Genomic DNA, 20,109 nt, shown 5'->3' on the forward strand with positions numbered 1-20,109 from the left:
AAAGAGAGGTTTCAATTCTTTAAGAAATATATCTATCAATTTTTTTTTCCAGATAAGCATATCGATTAATCCATCTCATTACTAATTATGATAATCTTATTGTTATAACCATAGTCAAAATAAACATTTCAATTAATCCATCACATCAGAATCTGTTAGGTTCAGTAATTTCAGTAGCCATTGTTCTATTATCTCTATTAGTTCCATTTTCCATCTTCCATCTTCAGTAGTCTTGTTAAGTCCAGTAATTTCAATATCCAATCTTCCATTATCAGTATTCCATAATAATCTTGCTGTCAAAGCCATAGTCATATAGTAAGAGTCTGATGGGAATTACCTCTATCCCAAATATTTTCTTGCCATCCATTCTGAATAGGTTGCTGAAATACTGCTGTAAAATCATATCTCTGTTCTTTTTTTCAAAATACACTGGGTCATCTCTTAAAAGTTTTTCCATTGTCACATGGCTGCAGTTAATTCCATAGATTTTCTCTATATTGGGCTCCATCACATCATTCCAGTCCAGAAGATAATCCATGCCATTGATAACTTTATCTCTAGAATCTTCATTAATTTCTTCAGAGATAACATTGAGTTCCAAACAATAGATTTTATTTCTAAAGTCCATAGACTCCAAATCTTGTTCCTGTTCCACGTTTGTTCCAATCTCCGGGATCTCCTCTCTCACAGGGACCCCTATTCCAGTCTCCAGGGTCTCCTCTCTCACAGGGACCCCTGTTCCAATCTCCGGGGTCTCCTCTCTCACAGGGACCCCTTCCAGGGTCACCTCTCTCACAGGGACCCTTATATCTTTAATTTCCTGCTTCATTTTACTCAATTCAATTTTCGTTATCTCAATCTCATCCATTATTTTCTGAAACCTAGTTATTTCCAGATTCTCAGCCACTTTCTTAATTGCCATTTTAAAAGAAAAATATAGGAAAACCACTTCTTATTTCAGCAACAATTGGGTTAATACTCCAAACTTGGTGACATCACAGTATAAACAGAGCAGACAGCCTTATCTCTCCAATAGTTAAGTAAACAAAATGCAGTTCCCAGGATCGAAACAATTAATGGCAATCGTCAAGAAACAGATTCGTCAAAATAAAATAGACCAAAAAGAGAGTAGTCTCAAAACAGTATAATATTTTTCAAAATAAAAATCTGGAATAGAAATCCCTCTTCTGTGTATATCTTTAGAATGCAAATCCAGGACAGCTTTTTGCAACAAAAACAGAGATAAGCTATTAGTTAGTGCGTAGCAGAGAGAAGTTACGGCTCCCCAGTGAGATGTCAAAAACCGATCAATCTGGCAAATCTCTTTTAAACAGCAACAATTTAAGTCAAGTAAAAGAAAAATATAGAAAGAAGGGTGCTTGCCTGTTAGTGCGTTCTCTCTTAGAAGATAAGATGAACGTTCGCTTTTCCAGATAGAGCTTGTTGTTAAAAATCCGTCCCACCTTCGTCGGCTGGACCTCGTCCCATAAATTAATGAGATCTGGTCGTCCCAACAAAAATAGGCTTTGAGGTTAATCTCTTCGTTTCTCCCTACCCGGGAGAAGTTTAATCAGTCAAAAAAAAAAGAAAAAACTGACTGATATATCTGAATAAGCTTCTTTTGAGGCAGGAGCCCGTCTCAAAAGCAGGCACAGGCTAAGTCACCCTTCCCGGAAGTCCCAAACTGAAGTCCTTTTTTTGTGTGTGTGTGTGTGTGTGTGTGTGTGTGTGTGTGTGTGTGTGTGTGTGTGTGTGTGTGTGTGTGTGTGTGTGTGTGTGTGTGTGTGTGTGTGTGTGTGTGTGTGTGTGTGTGTGTGTGTGTGTGTGTGTGTGTGTGTGTGTGTGTGTGTGTGTGTGTGTGTGTGTGTGTGTGTGTGTGTGTGTGTGTGTGTGTGTGTGTGTGTGTGTGTGTGTGTGTGTGTGTGTGTGAAGCTACAATGACTCACAGCACATTTGCGAGCCCAGGCTTGTTGCTCTGGTCAACATATGATGAGCATCCATGTGCAAACTGGTCCTAAGAGACATCTTTAAATTTATTTCCATCTGCTGAAAATGGGCTGAGGCAGTCTTGTTTGATCATGGTCTGGATTGCAACAAGATTTGGCTTTGTTGAAATGGAAGCTGGAGGACAAAAGGAGTCCTTGAGTTTGGAGCAAGGAAGGAAGTGGAAGGATTATGCTCCATTCCCCTTTTCCCCAACTCTGTTGAAAGCCCAGAGACATATAAAACAGGCCCATCCTCCACAGCAGGTGAGGATGGGAGTGTGCCTGGATGGATGGATGGTTGTGGTTAAAAGCCATGATAAGCAACGTAAAGAAATGTCTTTTTAGAGCCTCTGGTTTCTTTAGGTTTATTGACAGTATTGGAGAGGCCCTAATACAACTTCATCCTTATTTCCACAATTTTGTGTGTTTGCAAAGCTATTTTGTCCATAAATCACTGAGTTGTTGGCAAGGGAGCCATGCTGCTTTGAAAGAAACTGAACATATACACCAGGAATGAGGGAAGGAGGGGATCCAAATAGTTTGCTTTGGAGAGGGATGTTTTCACTCAAAACAAACCTCTAGACTGTGTGTAAAGAGTTCAGAATGTACTCCAGACAATGCTGTTTCAAATAAATATATCTAAGAGCCTTCACAGAATAAAGCAGGCACTTTGTGGTTTTGAAAGGCTATCTTTGGGGGTGGAGTGTCTAGGGATCATTAGCACCAGAATGATCCTTGTAGTGACCTGATGGCCAGCTTTCTCTGGACGCTGGACTTGCATGCCCTGGACCTCAAAAAGAGCTTAGGTGCTGTTATTTGGATGCTACCAAAAAGCACTAGTCTACATTGTGGCGGACAGCCGCACTGCTTTGTGATTAAAGCAGAGCAGCTGCTGGTTAAAGAATTCCATTTGGGGTGGGTGGGTGAGAGGGTGCTGGCCCGCCAGAGTTGTTGTTGTTGTTTATTAGATTTATTAGTTCCTTGTTACCCGAAGGTCTCCAAGCAACTTGCACCTTTGTTAAAAACAAAATATACCATACCATAAAAACAAAATAATAAAACAACCACCCCCATACAGCCACAGAAATCTTTGGCAGCACACTAATATAAACAACATAATCTCAGTCTATCAAATGCTTGGGAAAATTTACCTGGTGGCAAAAAGATGTCAATGAAGGTGCGAGCTGGACCTCTGTGGGTAGCGCATTCCACAACTGAAAAGGCCCTCTCCTTTGTCACCATCCTCCCAACCTCCCTCAGAGGGGGGACCTTGTAAAGGGTCTCAGAAGAAGATCTAAGTGTCTAGGCAGTTTCATATTGGGAGATGCTTCCAGAAGATATTGGGGTCCTGAGCCATGACGAGGTTTATAGGTCAGAACCAGCACTTTGAATTTGGCTTGGAATCGGAAAGGCAGCCAGTGTAATTGGAACAGAATTGGTGTTATATTATCTGTTCACTTTAAACCCTTCAACAATTGGGAAGCTGCATTCTGCACTAATTCAAGCTCTCGAAGCGTTTTCAAAGGCAGCTCCACGTAAAGCGCATTGCAATAATGCAACCTTCAGGTTACCAAAGCATTGATTAATGTAGCCAGGTTATCGTCGTCCAGATAGGGTTGTAGTTGGGCCACCAGCCGAAGCTGATGGAAGGCACTCCGCACTGCCTCAAGCAACAGCAATGGATCCAGGAGAACCGCTAAACTACAAACCTCCTTCAGAGGGAGTGTGACCCCATCTAGAGCAGGCCGCACATCACTCAGCTGGTCAGAGGAACCACTCACCAACAGTCTGGATTCAGTTTATTGGCCCTTATCTAGTCCATAAAACACTCCTCCTGATTCAGGGAGAGGGTGGAGTGAGACAGCAATGGAGGAAGCTCAGGTGGGGTGTGTTGGGCCCCAGTGGATCTTGTCTGGAATAACGAAGCTTCCTTGAGAATGCTGGTTGTTTCCTGGGATCTGCCGCCAGCCCTGACTGCCAGCAATAAACCAATGCAGCTGTTGTTAATCGCTGTGGAGGGAACAGGTGCCTAAAGCCTTCTCTTGTGCAAGACAGACTTTTTTGTTTTAGTGTATCTTTCCCTGGGGCTGGTGAAAGGAACAAAGCTGCAGTACTTCATGTATATACTAGCAGATTCTCTGCTTGTAGAAAGTTGGAGACGATCACCCTTGCAAGGGGTTCCCTCAACATTTGTAAACCCTCCAGAGCTTCCCAGGCCACCCTACCCTTGGCAGAGCCCCTTTTGGTGGGGCATTCCTGAGGCCCTACCCACATCCTACAAACAAAGCTGTTTTTAAGAGCACTTCAAGAGGTAGCATACTACAGCTGATTAGTGCTCTGAATTGAAGCACCAGTCTAACCAGCAATGCACTTGCTTGAGGTTCTGGTTCTTGCATTGCTGGTTGTTAAGCCAGAGCTAGCAAGTTCAGCACAGGTAGGATGTAGGGCTGGCGCTAGGCATGCCGGAGCCCTTGGGCACCAGCCTGCCCCAGCATGCATGCATGCACTCACACCCCATCTACTTACCTTGCCTGCCATCAACCAAGGTGGGAGAGTAGCGCTCCCCTTCCACAATCTGCGGCAGGGTGCTTCCTAGCTGCCCGCCTGTTCGCTCATTCCACCTACCAGTCTCTCCCGTCTTTTGCGGCTGCGTACGCTATGCGCGCAGGGCTGCCATTAACCAAGATAGTGGCTGAGGTTTCCCTAAGGGGCTGAATCCTCTGCCACCATCTTGGTTGATGGCACGCATGCAATGGCAGCAGGGGCATCAGCACCTTAGGGAAACCTCGGCCACCATCTTGGTTAATGGGAGCCCTGCGTGTGCAGCCACAAAAGACAGGAGAGACAGGTAGGTGGAGTGAGCGAACGGGCGGGTGGCTTGGAAGCTCCCTCCCTGCAGTCTGCAACAGATACCCTGCCGCGGATTGCGGAGGGGGAGCACTACTCTCCCACCCTGTCGAGGGGCCCCTGTGGCTCCAGGGGCCCTCGGCCAGGGCCTGAATTGGTCGCCCTTTGGCGCTGGCCATGGTAGAATGGCTACCATCCTGCTGAAACAGTTTCTCTTCCCCATGTCACAAACTAGCTCAGATTAGCCTATTTCTCAGCAGTAGGTATATGGTAGAATTCCACCCAATTTGGATTTGGTACCTAATTTTCCATTAATTGGCTTATTTGCTATCATTGTGGATCAGATTTTTATGTAGTGATTTTCCATGGCTATTTTCGGAGATGGATTTTTTTAAAAAATCCATGTCTAAAATGTGAATAAAAATATTGATATTAATATTAATATTTCCTTTTTAAATATCAATATTTAAATATCAATATTAATATCAATATTTTTTCTGAGGGGAAAAATACAGATCAATAAAAGCAGCAGCTTGCGGACAAAGAGCAAACTCGAACTGATATCAGCACCATCCAACAGATCCCATTCGTATTCAGGAGCACTTATACCTCTGGCTTAACTACCGGCTGACTGTTCTAAACAGTTAAATGGCCATCTGTCTGTTCTAGGCAGGCATCAACTGTTATGCTTGCCATGCTCACTGTGATGCCCTTTCGGCGAGTGTGTTCAGCAAACCACCTTCCTTCCATCTCTGAACCTGCAAAGGTGGGTGTGGATCATCCCAGTAGTTGCATAGCAATCTCTGTTGCCCTGGGAGAAAGGCTGGGTTGGTAGCTCTCTGGCCAAGGCACCCTGAGCACCTTGGTCATGCAGGACCAAACCAGCAAGCTCTCTCCACCCCACATCCTTTTCCCTGCTCTGGGGTAGGAAAGGGTGGTAGGGGCTTTTTTGCTTGATTGGCATTGGCCACAGCCAGTACTGTGCCCGTTCAGGTGGATGCTGACTTGGCTGAAGCCAGAACACTACCCGCCTGTTGGGCACCCTCCTTAAGCTGACAGGGAAGGGGAAGGAACCTGGCTATTTTGGGCTTTTAGACCCCCTTTTGGTAAGTATACATATCAAAGGCACAAATCCCTTTGTTTCTTCTCCCCTCCAAAAGGGTGTCTGTGTTGTTATGTATTCAGTTTTATTCACTGAATTTATAGATTGCTCAGTGGGATAGCTGCATAGTCCTGTTTTCCTAACTGTGATTGTTTATTATGATATGCTTTCAAACTGTATATTGCTTTTTAGTAATGTAATCTTGAATGTACCCAAATGCAGAGCTTTCAGCATTACTGTGGCTCTTCCTCCTCAGCCCTTCAAATAGCACCTCTGGCCTGAGGAGAAGTAATTGTGTCATAAAGGAAGCTGCCTTGTAGCAAGTCAGACTATTTGTCCATCTAGCCCAATATTGTCTACTCTGACTGGCAGCAGCTCTCCAGGGTCTCTGCCTGCTACCTGAACATTAAACTGGCAGTGCCGGTGATTGAACCAGATACCTTCTGCACATAAAAGCATGAGGTGTATGCCTGAGCTATGATGTCACCAGTGTCAGTGACACAGGGGCAACTGCATTCTCCAAAGCAAAGCAATGGCTGTGGCAGTAAGAGGTACCTTGCAGCTTCCACACAACTAAACTGGCATCTTCTGGAAAGATGCCAGAATGAAATATGGACCGATTTCTCTGTGATTTGTCCCTCTACCTTACAAGCAATTTTGCCTTGTGAACAGGTATCACGTCCCCCAGAAAGTCATTTTGCTTGACACCTATTAAAAAGAACTTGTGCTTTCACTGAAGACTTTTTTCTGTTTGTCTCTAAATGAAAATCAAACCATTACAAATAAAGCGTGTTATCCTTGGCAGACTTTCTTATGCAAACAAAGGGCTTGGGCATAAAGTTTAATGTCATCATTGCTTTAGCTAGCTTGTTACTCGAAGTGTTTTAATTATTGCAAATACTGTTGAAATATAAACTCCCCAGAAGTGTGGGTTGCACGTTCCTATGCAAGTATCTCTTTATTTTTGTAAACTTCTTTGAGTTTAATGGATTTGATTTTGTTTGAATGTTTTCATTGTGCTATCTCCTAGCTAAGTTAGGAACAGGACTGTTGGCCAGAATGTGGTCTCTTCCCTGTTCAATCACGTCTTAAGGGTTTATAGAACATTTCTTGGGAACAAACTGTTTATAACAGTTCAGTTCATTGGTGCCTTGATAAGCAAGTGTAAGTTCGTAGTTATGTTCTTAGATTCCTCATCCAAAAATGTGTTCTTTCAGTGGGCTCTGACATAGCTTCATAAATTATTTGCCTTTTAAAATACTTAGATCTATTTTTAAACACCTGATTTGATCATTATCTGTTTGTATGGAACCCAGATGTATGGAACCCAGCTAATATTTGAAAAAAAGCAATTGAAATGGCAATATTCTAAAACCTAGGAGAACAGTTCAGTCTACCAGAGCACTCTACTACTGACCTTAAGATGGCTATCCTTGAATAAAGGAATTTCAAAGGAAGGCCCATAGCTCAGTGGTAGAGCATCTGCCTTACATGGGGAAGGCCCCAGGTTCAATCCCCAGCCTCTCCAGGAAGGGGGTGGGAGAGGCTTCTGCCTGAATCTCTGGGAAGCTGCTGCCAGTCAGTTTTGACAATACTGAGAAAGATGGACCAATAGTCTGACTCCATATAAGGCAGCTTCCTCGGTTCCTACACTATAAAACTGCTGAATTACAATTCATCAAGAAGTTTCTGTCCTATGTCATCTGGGTCTGAAAAGAGACAATGGTTTCCTGTCCCACTACAGATGTTAATTAACTCTTCATTGCTAAGTTACCACCATTCACTGCTGCTGTGAAGGGCCACTGTGCGTACTGAATTGTCACTGTCTGTAGTTTTTGCATTCCATTTCCCTCTCTGCTTTACAATTCTACCCTCACCCCTCATATACACCTGCAGCTGAGGATGACACTTTGTACACCTGATAGAATGGTCTCTAGCCCACAAAAGCATATGCCATAACAAATTTGTTTAGTCTTTAAGGTGCCACAAGACTCGTAGTCTGTGTTGCAGCAAAAGCAACAAACATGGCTACATCTCAGAAACTCTAAAGGCCATTTCACACAAAACTTACTTCGCCATTGTGTGTGCGTACACAGGGCCTTCTCTCAATCCCGCCGACAAAAACAGCTAGATTGGCGGGAACTAGAGAGAGGGCATTCTCAGTGGCGGCCCCCACCCTCTGGAACTCCCTCCCACAAGATCTACGGCACGCCTCTTCCCTAAATGTATTTCGTAAAGCCTTAAAGACCTGGCTCTTTCAACAGGCCTTTGGGATTTCCGGGGAGGGTTAACTTCTATGACTGAAATGCCTCTTACCCTGCACTAATATTGTTGTTGCTGCTGTATTGTTTATATATTGTATTAATGTATTTTATCCCATTGTGTTTTAACTGTTTACATGTACGTCGCTTAGAGTGGCCATCGGCCAGATAGGCGACACATAAATTAAATTTTATTATTATTATTATTATTATTATTATTATTATTATTATTATTATTATTATTATTATTATTAATAATAATAATAATAATAATATGGCATTGATGCCAAAAAATTGATCTCCATGATGAGCCCGTATGTGATGACAACAGGATACAAGTACAGAATTCTACACATTATAGGGCAAACGGGGGGAGACAGTGAGATGTCATTTTGAATGGCAGTGCCATGTCAAGTGCAGCATAGTTCCACCTTCAATAGGAAGCTGCAGCCAATCTCAACCATAACCCCAGAGTGAGTGTCCTTGTGTACTATCATATCAAAAGGGGTTGCAGAGAATTGTGTGTTGTTTTGCATAAACTTAGATATATTAAGTTTTTACATGAGGCTATCCAATGATATGAACACCTACTTAGCTTTAACGATGCTGAAACATCAAGTGATCCAAAACTCCCCAGTGTACCCCATTATTGAAAATATATATCTTATATAATATTATATACTATATTATTATAATTACTACTACTGAAGGTGAACAATTCTTCCTCTGGGAAGATTTCCTTCCTTCTTTAGACTCTTGTAGGGAAACAAAAGCTTTATCTCCATGTGTTTGAAATCAGTGGGCCTAGGAGTGCCTAACTCTGCATAGGATCAGGCTCTTTCCTCAGCCAGAAATTCAGTAGGTGGCTCTCGCATTTAATGCTAAGGCAAACCATGGTTTAGCATGAATGTGTGGGCTCCAGGAAAGGAGATTGTCGCTGCTTTGCTCTTCCTCCTGCTATGAGCTAAGCCATAGTTTGGCTTAACATGTCATCCAAACCTAGGTTTATGGTGTGTCTGGGATGAGACAAACCATAAGCTCATGTTCAGACAACACATTGAGCCAAACCATAGCTTAGCTCATAGTAGCATGGTGGCAGCAGCAGTACCAGAGAAGGAGCAAAGCGGCTGCAGTCTCCCCTGTGGGATACAGCACATTTGTGCTAAGTGTATACCTCCCCATCTTCGATGTAGGGATCATTATCTGAATTAATATGATTTAGTGTTAGCTGTTTGTGCTGCAATTTGATGGTGTTTTAATGATTTGATTGTACCCTACCATGATTTTTTATGAGTTGTTGGTTTATAAATTAGAATTTGTTTGTTTGTTAAACTTTTACCTCTACCTTTTCCCTCCCCCAAACGAATGCTCAGTGCAACTTACAATATGTGACTGTAGTTGTAATGTATATGTGACTTGAGGTGACTGTAACATTTTACTGGCCTAAGATTATGTACATCACTTTAAGCTCTATAGAAGTACCTATTACTGTGCCAGATGAACCAGTGAGATGTCGTGATTTTAGAGTAATAGGGATGTATACAACCGAGTCTGCTCATTGAAATTAATGAACCTAAGTTAGGTCATGTTTATTAGCTTATGCCAATCTTCTCTGTGTAGGACTAGCACTGTATGTGACCTTCAGACTAGGACAGGAAAAGGCAAGGTTCAGATCTCTGCTCTGCTCTGCAACTCACTGGGTTACCTTTAGCTTGTCATACTATCCCTTAGCTTTACCTACCTCCCAGGGTGGTTGTGAGCAAACTGCCTTCAGTTCTTAGGAGGAAAGGTGGGGTGGAAATGTAATACAGTCTAAAAATTAATTTCTATTGAAGGAACATCTTAACTGCAACTTACAGGAAAACTCTCCTACCAGTAACTTTCTTGTTGCTGACAATGGAGTAATGCTAATTGAGCTGAAGATGATGGAGTTGAACCAGATGAGAGTTGCGATCTTTCTTTTCTCTCTTTTAGTTTCCACTTGGCTGCCTCCAAAGGGCATACAGAATGCCTCAGGATTATGACAACGCATGGTGTGGATGTTACAGCACAGGATGGAACAGGTACTCAAGCTGTTAGGCATCCTGCCCATTTTTCTCTTCTTTTTTGCTCTCCTGGTGCATGTCACTAGTTAGGTACGCAGGAAGCTGCCTTATACCAAGTCAAACCATTGGTCCCTCTAGTTCAGTGTTGTCTACACTGACTGGCAGTGGCAGTCCAGGGTTTCAGATAGCATCTCTCCCAGCCTTACCTGGAGACAGCAGGGACTGAAGCTGGGACCTTTTGCATGAAAAGCAGATGCTCCTCCACTGAGCTATGGGCCTTCCCCCATTTGAGCTGACTTTTTCATACTTGGTTTACAAATTAACACATGATGATGCTTTATGCTGGGTCGTCATTGATCTGTCTTCCCCAGCATTGCCAGTTCTGATTAGCAGCTGTGTCTTAGAACAGTGCACGCAAAGCATGTCTTCTACCTATGTGTTGTATGCCCAGTCTTAATTTTTTGTTGGATTCACAGTTGGACAAAGCACACCTTGTGATCTCACAGAGTGAAATTGGGTGTATTAAGTCATTACAAGGTAGTAGAATATTGACGACTCAATGCAGAATTCTCTGCAGACACATCCTAGCCTGCTCCTTGGTTCAGGCAACTATGAAACCACTGAAACTCATTGTATTGCAAATATGTAGACTGTACAGGAAAAGACTTAAGCAAGCGGTGGGGAACCTCTGGCCTGCAGGCCATATATGATGTCAGGTGGTGGGGCAGGTAAAGATGCTGTCTAAAGGGGGTTTGCAGGCACTCCTGATCATCAGTGCTTGGAAAGCCCCATGCACAGCACTTCTGATCCTTGGGGCTTTCACGCACAGTGCTGTGCAAAAATGAGGCATCTGATGTTGTTGTGGCATCAAGTGATTGACAGGCGCTCACCTGTCAAACTTGGCTAGAACCTGTTCTTCACCCCTGACTTAAGCCAAATGCAGAATGACCTTTCCAGATATCTTTGCCCCAGGTTTACGTGGACTTGTGCTTCACTTTGAAAAAAGGGAAGTACCAGCATGCACATTTGTTGATCACCCCATACTGCATCAGTCCTCTTAACAGAGAACAAAGTGATGCTCTTAAAGTCTGGAGAGGCACATCCTCTCTTAGTAAATGTGTTGCGCGGTGCTCCAAGTTCTAAGTATCATTTCATGTTTCATAGCATGCCTTGCAATTCTTGGAGTATCTGAACTCATTTCCTCTTTACCCAGGGCACAGCGCTTTACACCTTGCAGCCAAGAACAGTCACCCTGATTGTGTCAAGAGGCTCCTTCAGGTGAAGTATATTTTTTGTTTCTCTTCACTGCTACTCCTGGTGCCCTGATAAATGCTAGCACACTTTTAAGATCTCCTTTAAAGCAGCTACTTAAGCGGAGCTAAGAGTCTTCAACAGAATAATTAATATTTAGGGACCTCTTTGTGCTGAGGAGTATAAGTAGATTGTTAGGGCAGTATCCAACACTGCCGTTCTGCTAGCGCAAAAGATTTGCATTAGCGGAATGGAACTTCCCTCTATCTTTTCCTCTCCCCTGCAGATCCCCACATGCCCACAAAATCAGCTCCAGAGGGCTGGGGGGCCCTTTGAGGGCGCACAGGGGGAGGCGAGGAAGCCGTTTTGTCCTAGGGAGTTGCCTTCTGCCAAATCAGATCATTGGTCCATCTAGCTCAGCATTATCTACCCAGCCGTACTTGGAGACACCAGGGATGGAACCTGGGACCTTCTGCATGGAAGGCAAATGCTCTGCCACTGAGCTATGGTCCTTTCAGTCGCTTTCCCTTGCACCTTAACGCAATGAGAGTTAGTGATGTGGTATTGTGACGCCTGTTCTGCTGTGTGCTCCTTGCTATGATCTAGTGCAGCCTTTCCCAACCAGTGTGCCTCCAGATGTTGTTGGACCACAACTCCCATCAGCCTCAGCCAGCATTGCCAATGGTCAGGAAAGATGGGAATTGTGGTCCAACAACATCTGGAGGCACACTAGTTGGGAAAGGCTGATCTAGTGGTTAATGGTAAAACGTGATGGTATATGTTATATATGTACAGCTGTCGTAAAGTCTTAATTAGTAACATCTGAGGGATTTGCTTTTGTGTGATGCTAACGAGTAACAAGAGCTGCAACTGCCAAAATAAACCCCATGTTTGTTGTGAAATCAGCTAGCTAAAAATACTTCTTGTCCAATTTGTCAGTGGCCGGATTTGGCAGCACTTGTTAAATGAAGAATTGAGTGTTACATTTCCATGCATACTCAAAATACTTCTTGTAATACACCTGTGGGAATAGTTCCATTGATTTTTCTTTCCTTTTGGGAAATCTGTATGGATAAATTTCACTGACCGTTAAGTTTAAGGAAGACCTTTTTATTTCATTACAAAATGTGGTGGCATTCTTTTCATACAATAATTCGCATCCCTGTTTGGTTGTATATGCTTCAGTTTTAGCAAGTCAAGGACAAACTGCCCCAGCCCTTGCTTATCATGGGGCCTTCATCACCAGAGGTTCATCCAACAAAGTTATCCCATTTGGCCATGACTTCCGCCTCTACAGAAGAACTCCCCCCAGTCCCCCCAAGTCTGCTGGCTCTGCTTGTCATTGGCTCTGGCTCCACCTACTGTTGGGTTCTCTGCCTTCTGCCCCACCAGCCCCAACGTGTACCAGCCACCACTGATACAACCTCAAGGTTGCCGAATGGAGCAAGTGTGAGGCCACGAACCTTCATTTTAATTTTGATCCAGGCTTAGAAACTCTGGATGGCTCTCTAAATGTGTGAAGATATCCCACAAAAGCAGTTTTTCCAAAACTGGCAATTATCTTTTATTTATTTATTATTTTATTTATATCCCACCCTCCCAGCAGGAGCCCAGGGCGGCAAACAAAAGCACTAAAAACACTTTAAAACATCATAAAAACAGATTTTAAAATACATTAAAACAAAACATCTTTAAAAACATTTTTAAAAAAGCTTTTAAGACATCTTTTTTTAAAAAGGTTTAAAACATTGTTTTTTAAAAAAAAGGTTTGAAAAACATATTAAAAAGCAGTTCCAACACAGATGCAGACTGGGATAAGGTCTCAACTTAAAAGGCTTGTTGAAAGAGTAAGGTCTTCAGTAGGCACCAAAAAGATAACAGAGATGGCGCCTGTCTAATATTTAACTATCTTGTAAATGCTTTGTACTCCGTGTCTTACTAACATACTTTTTTGCCGTCCTACAGTCTAAATGTCCACCGGAGAGCACAGATAGCTCTGGGAAAACTGCTTTGCACTATGCGGGTAATATATCCTTTTCTCTCTCTTCCAACCGTGCCCCCACAAAAAATAAATAAATTGGGAAAACAAAAATGTCTTAGCCATTAGGTGAAGTCCCAATGGGAGTTCCATAATTGGGGCACACCTAAGGAGAAGGTCCTGCTCCAGGCCCCTGGGCAATGAGCTACACTTATCAGTGAGATTGTAAATGCACCTCCCCCCAATCAGTTTCAGTTTTCAGACTGGTTGGTATGGTAATATCTAGGTCCCAAGACATTAAGGGCTTTTTAGGTTAATGTTAGCACCTTGAATTGGGCCCAGGAACATATAGACAACCAGTGTAGATCCTGCAAAACTGGTTATGTATGACGTTGGCTAGAATGCTGATCAGCACTCTTGCAGATGCATTCTGCAATAGTTGCAGTTTGCCAGACCTTCAAAGCCAGCCCTACATAGAGTGCATGACAGTAGTCTCCAGATACTGGAGACAGGCAGGGGATGTCTGTCTCTGTTACATCCTGCTTTCTAGGAACATTTAGTTGAGGGCTTAACCCTAGGTGTTCCATGGATGGAGTTCAGTGGCTATATGAACCAGGCACAAATAAGATCAATTTCCAATGCAATAAAATAAATTGTATGTAAAATTTTGTGTTTATGGGCATTTTTCTGGGGAACAGGTCCATAGGACTTGATCATCCTTCTCCAGCCAGGTGCCCTCCAGATGTTATTGGGCTATAACTCCCAGCTTCTCTGAGCATGCTACTGGGGCTGATGAGAACTGGGATCTAAAATATCTGTAGTCCCACTGCATCTGGAGGGCTACTAGGTTTCCTATCCCTCTTGAATAGGCATGGCAGAAATACAGTTCAGCAATTCTGGAAAATCTCTCTGATGGTACAGGCTCTGCAGGATTTTCTAATTTTGCACCTCTCATCTTTTCTTAGCTGCATGTGGCTGCCTGCAGGCAGCTCAACTCCTGTGTGAACACAAGTGTCCAATTAATGTAAAAGATGTGGTATGTAATCATTATCTCATTGATAACTTTGTGGAGTTTTATTCAAAGCTTTAGACAATATTCCAGTTTGTGAAACCTCATTTAAATTCTATTAAGCAGGGCAGATTCTCCCTTTTCTGCAGCGAATGAGCTTCCTCCTTGTTCACTACATGCCTTCCAGTTAGCAACCCTGATGTTTGAGTGGGAGGTCCACATCTGTAATTGTGTCGCTGACATGAGCCAGGGAGCCTGGCCCAATTGCAGCTCCTCTCTACATGTCCCCATCTCTATATTTATAGATCCTCATTTCATTTCCCTTTCAGACATGATGGTGTTAATCAGAAACATGCAGTGGATAAGTGGTAATTTCATTTCCCATATAAAGTGTGAACTAGGGTTTCATATTGCTCTCGATTCTGCACCAGCACTCAAAATACAGCAGGTATGAGTGCCTAATGTTGAGCTTATGATTACACCATAGGAAAGGCTTCCTGTGAGGAAAAGCAGCAGCATCCAGTAAGGTGAACGGCCATCTTTACCAGCAGGTCCAGCCCCAGGCATGCCAGGGCCCTTGGGCACAAGCCTGCCCCAGGCCCCGGTGCTCCCCTTCCACGATTCGTGGCAGGATGACTGCCGCGTATCACAGGGTGGGAGCTTTGGAGCCCCCGCCATTCCCTTGCTCAACCTACCTTTCGTGGCTCTGTTGTGTGGCTGTGTACGTAGCGCATGCAGCGCTGCCCTTAACCAAGATGGCAGCTGAGGTTTCCCTAAGGGGCTGAAGCCAGGAATGTGCACACATAGCACACGTGCGTGCCATCAGCCAAGATGGCGGCAGAGGCTTCAGCCCCTTAGGGAAACCTCGGCCACCATCTTGGTTAAGGGTAGGGCTGCACGCACAGCCGCACAACCCAGCTGAGAAAGGTAAGTTGAGGGAATGGTGGGGGCTCCTAAGCTCCTGCCCTGCGATATGCGGCAGCAATCCTGCCACGAATTGTGGAAGGGGAGTAAGAGTGGCCCCTGTAGCCCCAGGGGCCCTAGGCCAGGGCCCCACCTGGCCACCCTTTGGAGCCAGCCCTGTTTGCCATCCCCATTTGCTGCTGTTTCATCAGCGGGGCTGGGCTTCACCTGTCTATCTGGCTTCCCCACCCCTCATGAGGATTATTGGAAATAACTGCACTGTGAGGAACAGTAGCAGGACCATCTCCTCTGGGGATTGGGATGCCTTCTTCCTCCCTGAGCCTTTCCTTGCCATGGCAGGGGTGATAAGAAAGTAGCAGATTCCAGCAGGGGCCCACCCTGTAAGACCAACAATTACAGTTGCTTCCAGGAGAAGGTTAGGCCTAAAGCCTGCTCCTAAAGGCCTTCTTAGGCCACGTTCCAACCATACGTTTATTCCTCCTTAAACAGCCATGGCTTCCCCCTAAGATTCCTGGCAAGTGTCATTTGTTAAAGGTGCTAAGAGCTGTTAGGAGACCCCTATTTCTCTCACAGAGCTACAATTGACAGAGTGGTTTAACAGTCAATCTCTCTTCCCAGGGAAACCCTGAGAATTTTAACACTGTGAGGTAAATATGGGTCTCCTAACAACTCCCAGCACCCTTCACAAGCTTCACTTTCCAAGATTCTTTAGGGGAAGTTATGACAGTTTAAAGTGAAATTATAGTGGAATTAATGTATGGTGTGGATGTGGCCTTAGAAATGTGAGCAGTGCAAAGGAGAGAAAAGTGGGATGGAGAGAAAAGAGAGTGGGTGGTTGTTGGAGTGCAGCTAAAAGAAAGAGAGTAGAAAAGAGGAAATGTGTGGAAAGCAGCAAAGTGGAGCAGAATCTGAAGAGTGACCTGGGGGGGGGGCAGGGAGAGAGAGAAAGAGAGGGGAAAAAGAAGGGAAGAAAGTGAATAGATGAGAGAGCAGAAAGAAGAGTGGTCTTGGGTAGACTGAAGGACCTGTGACAGAACCTGCTATTCAGCTAGTAACAGTGAACTGGCAGTGATCTGGTTGCAAGTCACAGTAAGCCAACCTGTGGCTTTGCATTATTTATTATTTATTTATTATTTGATTTATATCCCACCCTTCCTCCCAGCAGGAGCCCATGAGTGTGGGGGCTCTGGGAGAGGAGACTGAAGCTGCTTTGCTCTTTCCCTCTCATTCTGCCAGCTTGGTTCAGAATGATGCTTGAACCTGGGTGTGTGGTTTAGCTCTCTCCAGACAAACCGCAAGTTTTCACGAAGGTTTGTCCTACAGGTTATGGCCCATTGTTTGTCCGGGGTGGTAGTGGTGGCTAAACTGTGAGCCTGGGTTCAGGCAGCTTGTTAAGCTAAACCATAGTGTTGATCAGTGTAGCAGCAAAATGACAGGGAGGAGCAACAGCCGCAGTCTGTTCTCTCAGAACCAGTGAGTTCATACTAAGCTATGATTTGGCTTAGGGCGACATGCCTTTTCTTCTTCATTCAGCCAATCCAACATTGCCAAGTAACCAGCAGTGGTTTGAGTTGGGTCCTTGTAGGATGCTTTATTTATTCATTACTGTAATTATTTGTTAATTGGGTGTGTTCATAGTTTTTAAATTTTATGTGATAAAGGCACATTGTTATACTCCAGGTGTGGCCCTCCTGATGTTTAACTACAACTCCCATCATCCCTGCCCATTGGCCATGCTTGCTGGGGATGATAGGAGTTGCAGTTCAGCAACATCTGGAGAGCTAAAAGTTTCCCACAACTGTTATACTCATTAGACTAAAAAGTGATTGTTGATCTGACGCTCCTCATCCTAATTACAGAACCCTGAGACAGTACATAGGATGCAAGGTTATTTCCTGGCTACCATCACCACGGCTTGTTGATGTTCTGGAGATGGTGCTGTTGTCTTGCAACTAAGAACTAGTGCCTGAGATCTGCCAAGACCCCCAGATTGCTCCCCTTTCCCTTCTACCCTCTTAGCTGCTCTGCTTTTTTGTTCAGTTGCTCAGGTACCAATCTCAGCCTTGAAAAGCACATAGAGCTGAAAGAGGAAGGGGGCAAAACTGTCACTCTTCCCACTTCCTCTTTCAGCTCTGTGCCCTTTCCAGGGTGTGGAGAAGGTAACCACTCTCGCTGCTTCACAACGTAGTGTGCAGGGAGAGAGGGGAACTCAGGCTTCACAACTGGCAAGAGAAGTCCTCAAGGGCACCATTTTACCCATCAGTGCCACATTAGCAACTATCCAGAGCTATCCCATCCTTTCTAAGAAGTGCATGATTGCCCCCAATTTCTGAGCATCTCTGGTCCTTAGACATACCTCTAACTATTAAGCCCCCTGGTTCAGATCTTAAACCTTTTTACCTCTCTCTTCAGTCAGAAAGAACAATAAGAAAGAAGACAGTCCCTGTCCTCAGGCTTACAACCTCAAAGACACACACACAGAAAAAGGGAGGAGGAGAGAAGAGGAAAACAGCAAGCTCAGGCACCTATTCTTAAAAGCTGTAATGACCAGCTTGAATGAAACAGTTCAGGGAGAGGAGGAGCTGAATGGGGCTAGTTTCTCCCAGATCCTCCAAGCACATCGATTATGCATAAAGACCAACACTTACCAAGTCTCATATCAGTTTTCCTTTCACAATTTCGTCCCTGGTTATCTCTTATTCAGTGACAGAGAACTTGGTTTTGTTGAGCTACCAGAATCCTGTGCTCTGATCCAGAGAGTTCTGAAAGTAGCAAAAGGCTGATAGGCACTGTGCTGAGCCTGTGGATAAAGGCAGCCTTGGATGCCACAAGCATAATGCAGTGGGGTTTTACATGCATTGCTACATAGCTAGCTGTGATCTATTGTCTCTTGCACAGCAGGATTTTGAGCACCTATTATGGGATGTTGCATGTAGAGACCTGTTTCCACACAACAAAGGTCGCATTCCCTGGTTTGCAATGAGCACCTCTGAAGTTAATATTTTTAAAGCTTTTGAGTAACTGATAGTGTTTCCCCCCCCCTTTTTTTTTCTTTGCTAGGATGGAAATATACCTTTGTTACTGGCTGTACAAAATGGCCATACTGAAGTATGCAAATACCTTCTGGAGCATGGAGGAGACATCAATTTCAGAGACAAAAATGGAAGGTACAACTAAACTAACTTAGTGCTCTCAAACTGCTTCAGTGTTAACCAGGACTAATGATCTTCTAATGAAGGGCCTCACTCTGAGTGCAGGACACATCTCGGATTCCTCCCCACCAAGTTTCTTTATGTTGTGGTATAGGTATAATTAAGCTGACGCTGAACTTCTTGATTATATTTATTAGCTCAAATGCTAACAAAAAACTATGCATGTGGTGACATGTTTTGGTTTTTAAAGTCACTGCTTTCTCAGTGACTTCCAGAGACTCCTTTTTTTTTGCAGTGTTAGACATCTGAGGCAGAGTCTAATAAACTGGTCAAAGCTGTACACTTTTTGATGTTTTCGGTTCTTGCAGGTTATACTGAGGTACATAATGCCAAACTATGTTGGTACAGGCCTCTGCCAGAAAGCAAAACTATGGTCAAACAGACTTCTGTGTGGGTTGACACTACATGTGGCCAGTATGGGATCTTGTCCACCAGACACACCTACCCTACACATTCATATAAGACAAGGCTCACAATGGCTGCTAGCCATGATGACTTTTTTGTTCCTCTACCATCAGAGGCAGTATGCCCCTGAATTGCAATTGGTGGGACTCATGGGTGGGAAGAATGCTATTGCACTCACGTCCTGCTGGCAGGCTTCCCGTGGGCATATAGTTGGCAACTGTGAAGACAAAATTCTGGACTGGAAAGGCCTTTGACCTGATCCAGCAAGGCTCTTCTTACGTTCTTATAAGAAGTTGGGCTGCTGGGAACTAATTTGAGGTCAAAACCTTTGCAGAGGGCCTTTGCATGTCGACATGTACTACACATTTTAAAGCTATGTGCTATCTAGGAAATTACACAATTTGGATCTGCTTTGGGCTTTGTATGCACAGGTCCTGTTCAAACATGCTGTCCACATGCTGCAGGTTGGAAGGGATGCAAAGTGCTCCCAATAGGAAGAGCAGATGGACACAGTCGTGAGTCTCCCCCACCCCACCCCACCTGTAGCCTTTGTCTGTGTAGAAGTACAGCAGTAGTTTGTTTGTTTATTGTTTTATTTATACCCCGCCCTTCCTCCCAGTAGGAGTGGTTGAGCATCTGCCTTACATGCAGAAGGTCCCAAGTTCAGTTCCTGACATCTCTAGGTAGGGCTGGGAGAGAATCCCTGCCTGAAACCCTGGAAAGCTGCTGCCAGTCAGTGTAGACAGTGCTGAGCTAGATGGACTAGTATAAGACAGCTTCCTATGTTCCTAACTGAGCCAATGAGAGGCAAGAGAATAGAAACATTTCAAATGATAACAGGGTATTTGCTTCCTCTGGTGGAGATGTCTGTGTATATGTACTTCATCCATTTCTAGGACCAGTGGTACCTAAGGGGGCTGAGATTAGACTGGAATCCTTTTATCCCACAACTTAACAAACAAAGGTATGCTCCACTTCTTGAGCTTCAGGCCTTTCCAGAGGTTGCTCTGGCCTGTGTTGCAGCCTAGGCATAGTCCTGCTCATATCTTGTGACCCTTAACATCTAGGGCATTTAATAGGAAGTTTTTAT

General features: G+C 44.1%; 1 protein-coding gene across 8 annotated transcripts in view; it reads left to right on the forward strand.

Annotated features, from left to right (window-relative positions):
- The window catches only part of RAI14 (retinoic acid induced 14), a 135,489-nt gene that overhangs the window by 96,319 nt on the left and 19,061 nt on the right, over positions 1 to 20,109 (forward strand). For all 8 annotated transcript variants that reach the window (XM_061616024.1, XM_061616034.1, XM_061616070.1 and 5 more), the window contains exons 4-8: positions 10,170 to 10,258; positions 11,454 to 11,518; positions 13,457 to 13,514; positions 14,435 to 14,505; positions 18,463 to 18,569. In XM_061616024.1, coding sequence (XP_061472008.1) covers positions 10,170 to 10,258; positions 11,454 to 11,518; positions 13,457 to 13,514; positions 14,435 to 14,505; positions 18,463 to 18,569 — 390 coding nt within the window. The remainder of the gene's footprint in view (positions 1 to 10,169; positions 10,259 to 11,453; positions 11,519 to 13,456; positions 13,515 to 14,434; positions 14,506 to 18,462; positions 18,570 to 20,109) is intronic.

This window comes from Rhineura floridana, chromosome 1 (genome assembly GCF_030035675.1).
Source record: "Rhineura floridana isolate rRhiFlo1 chromosome 1, rRhiFlo1.hap2, whole genome shotgun sequence".
Taxonomy (NCBI): domain Eukaryota; kingdom Metazoa; phylum Chordata; class Lepidosauria; order Squamata; family Rhineuridae; genus Rhineura; species Rhineura floridana.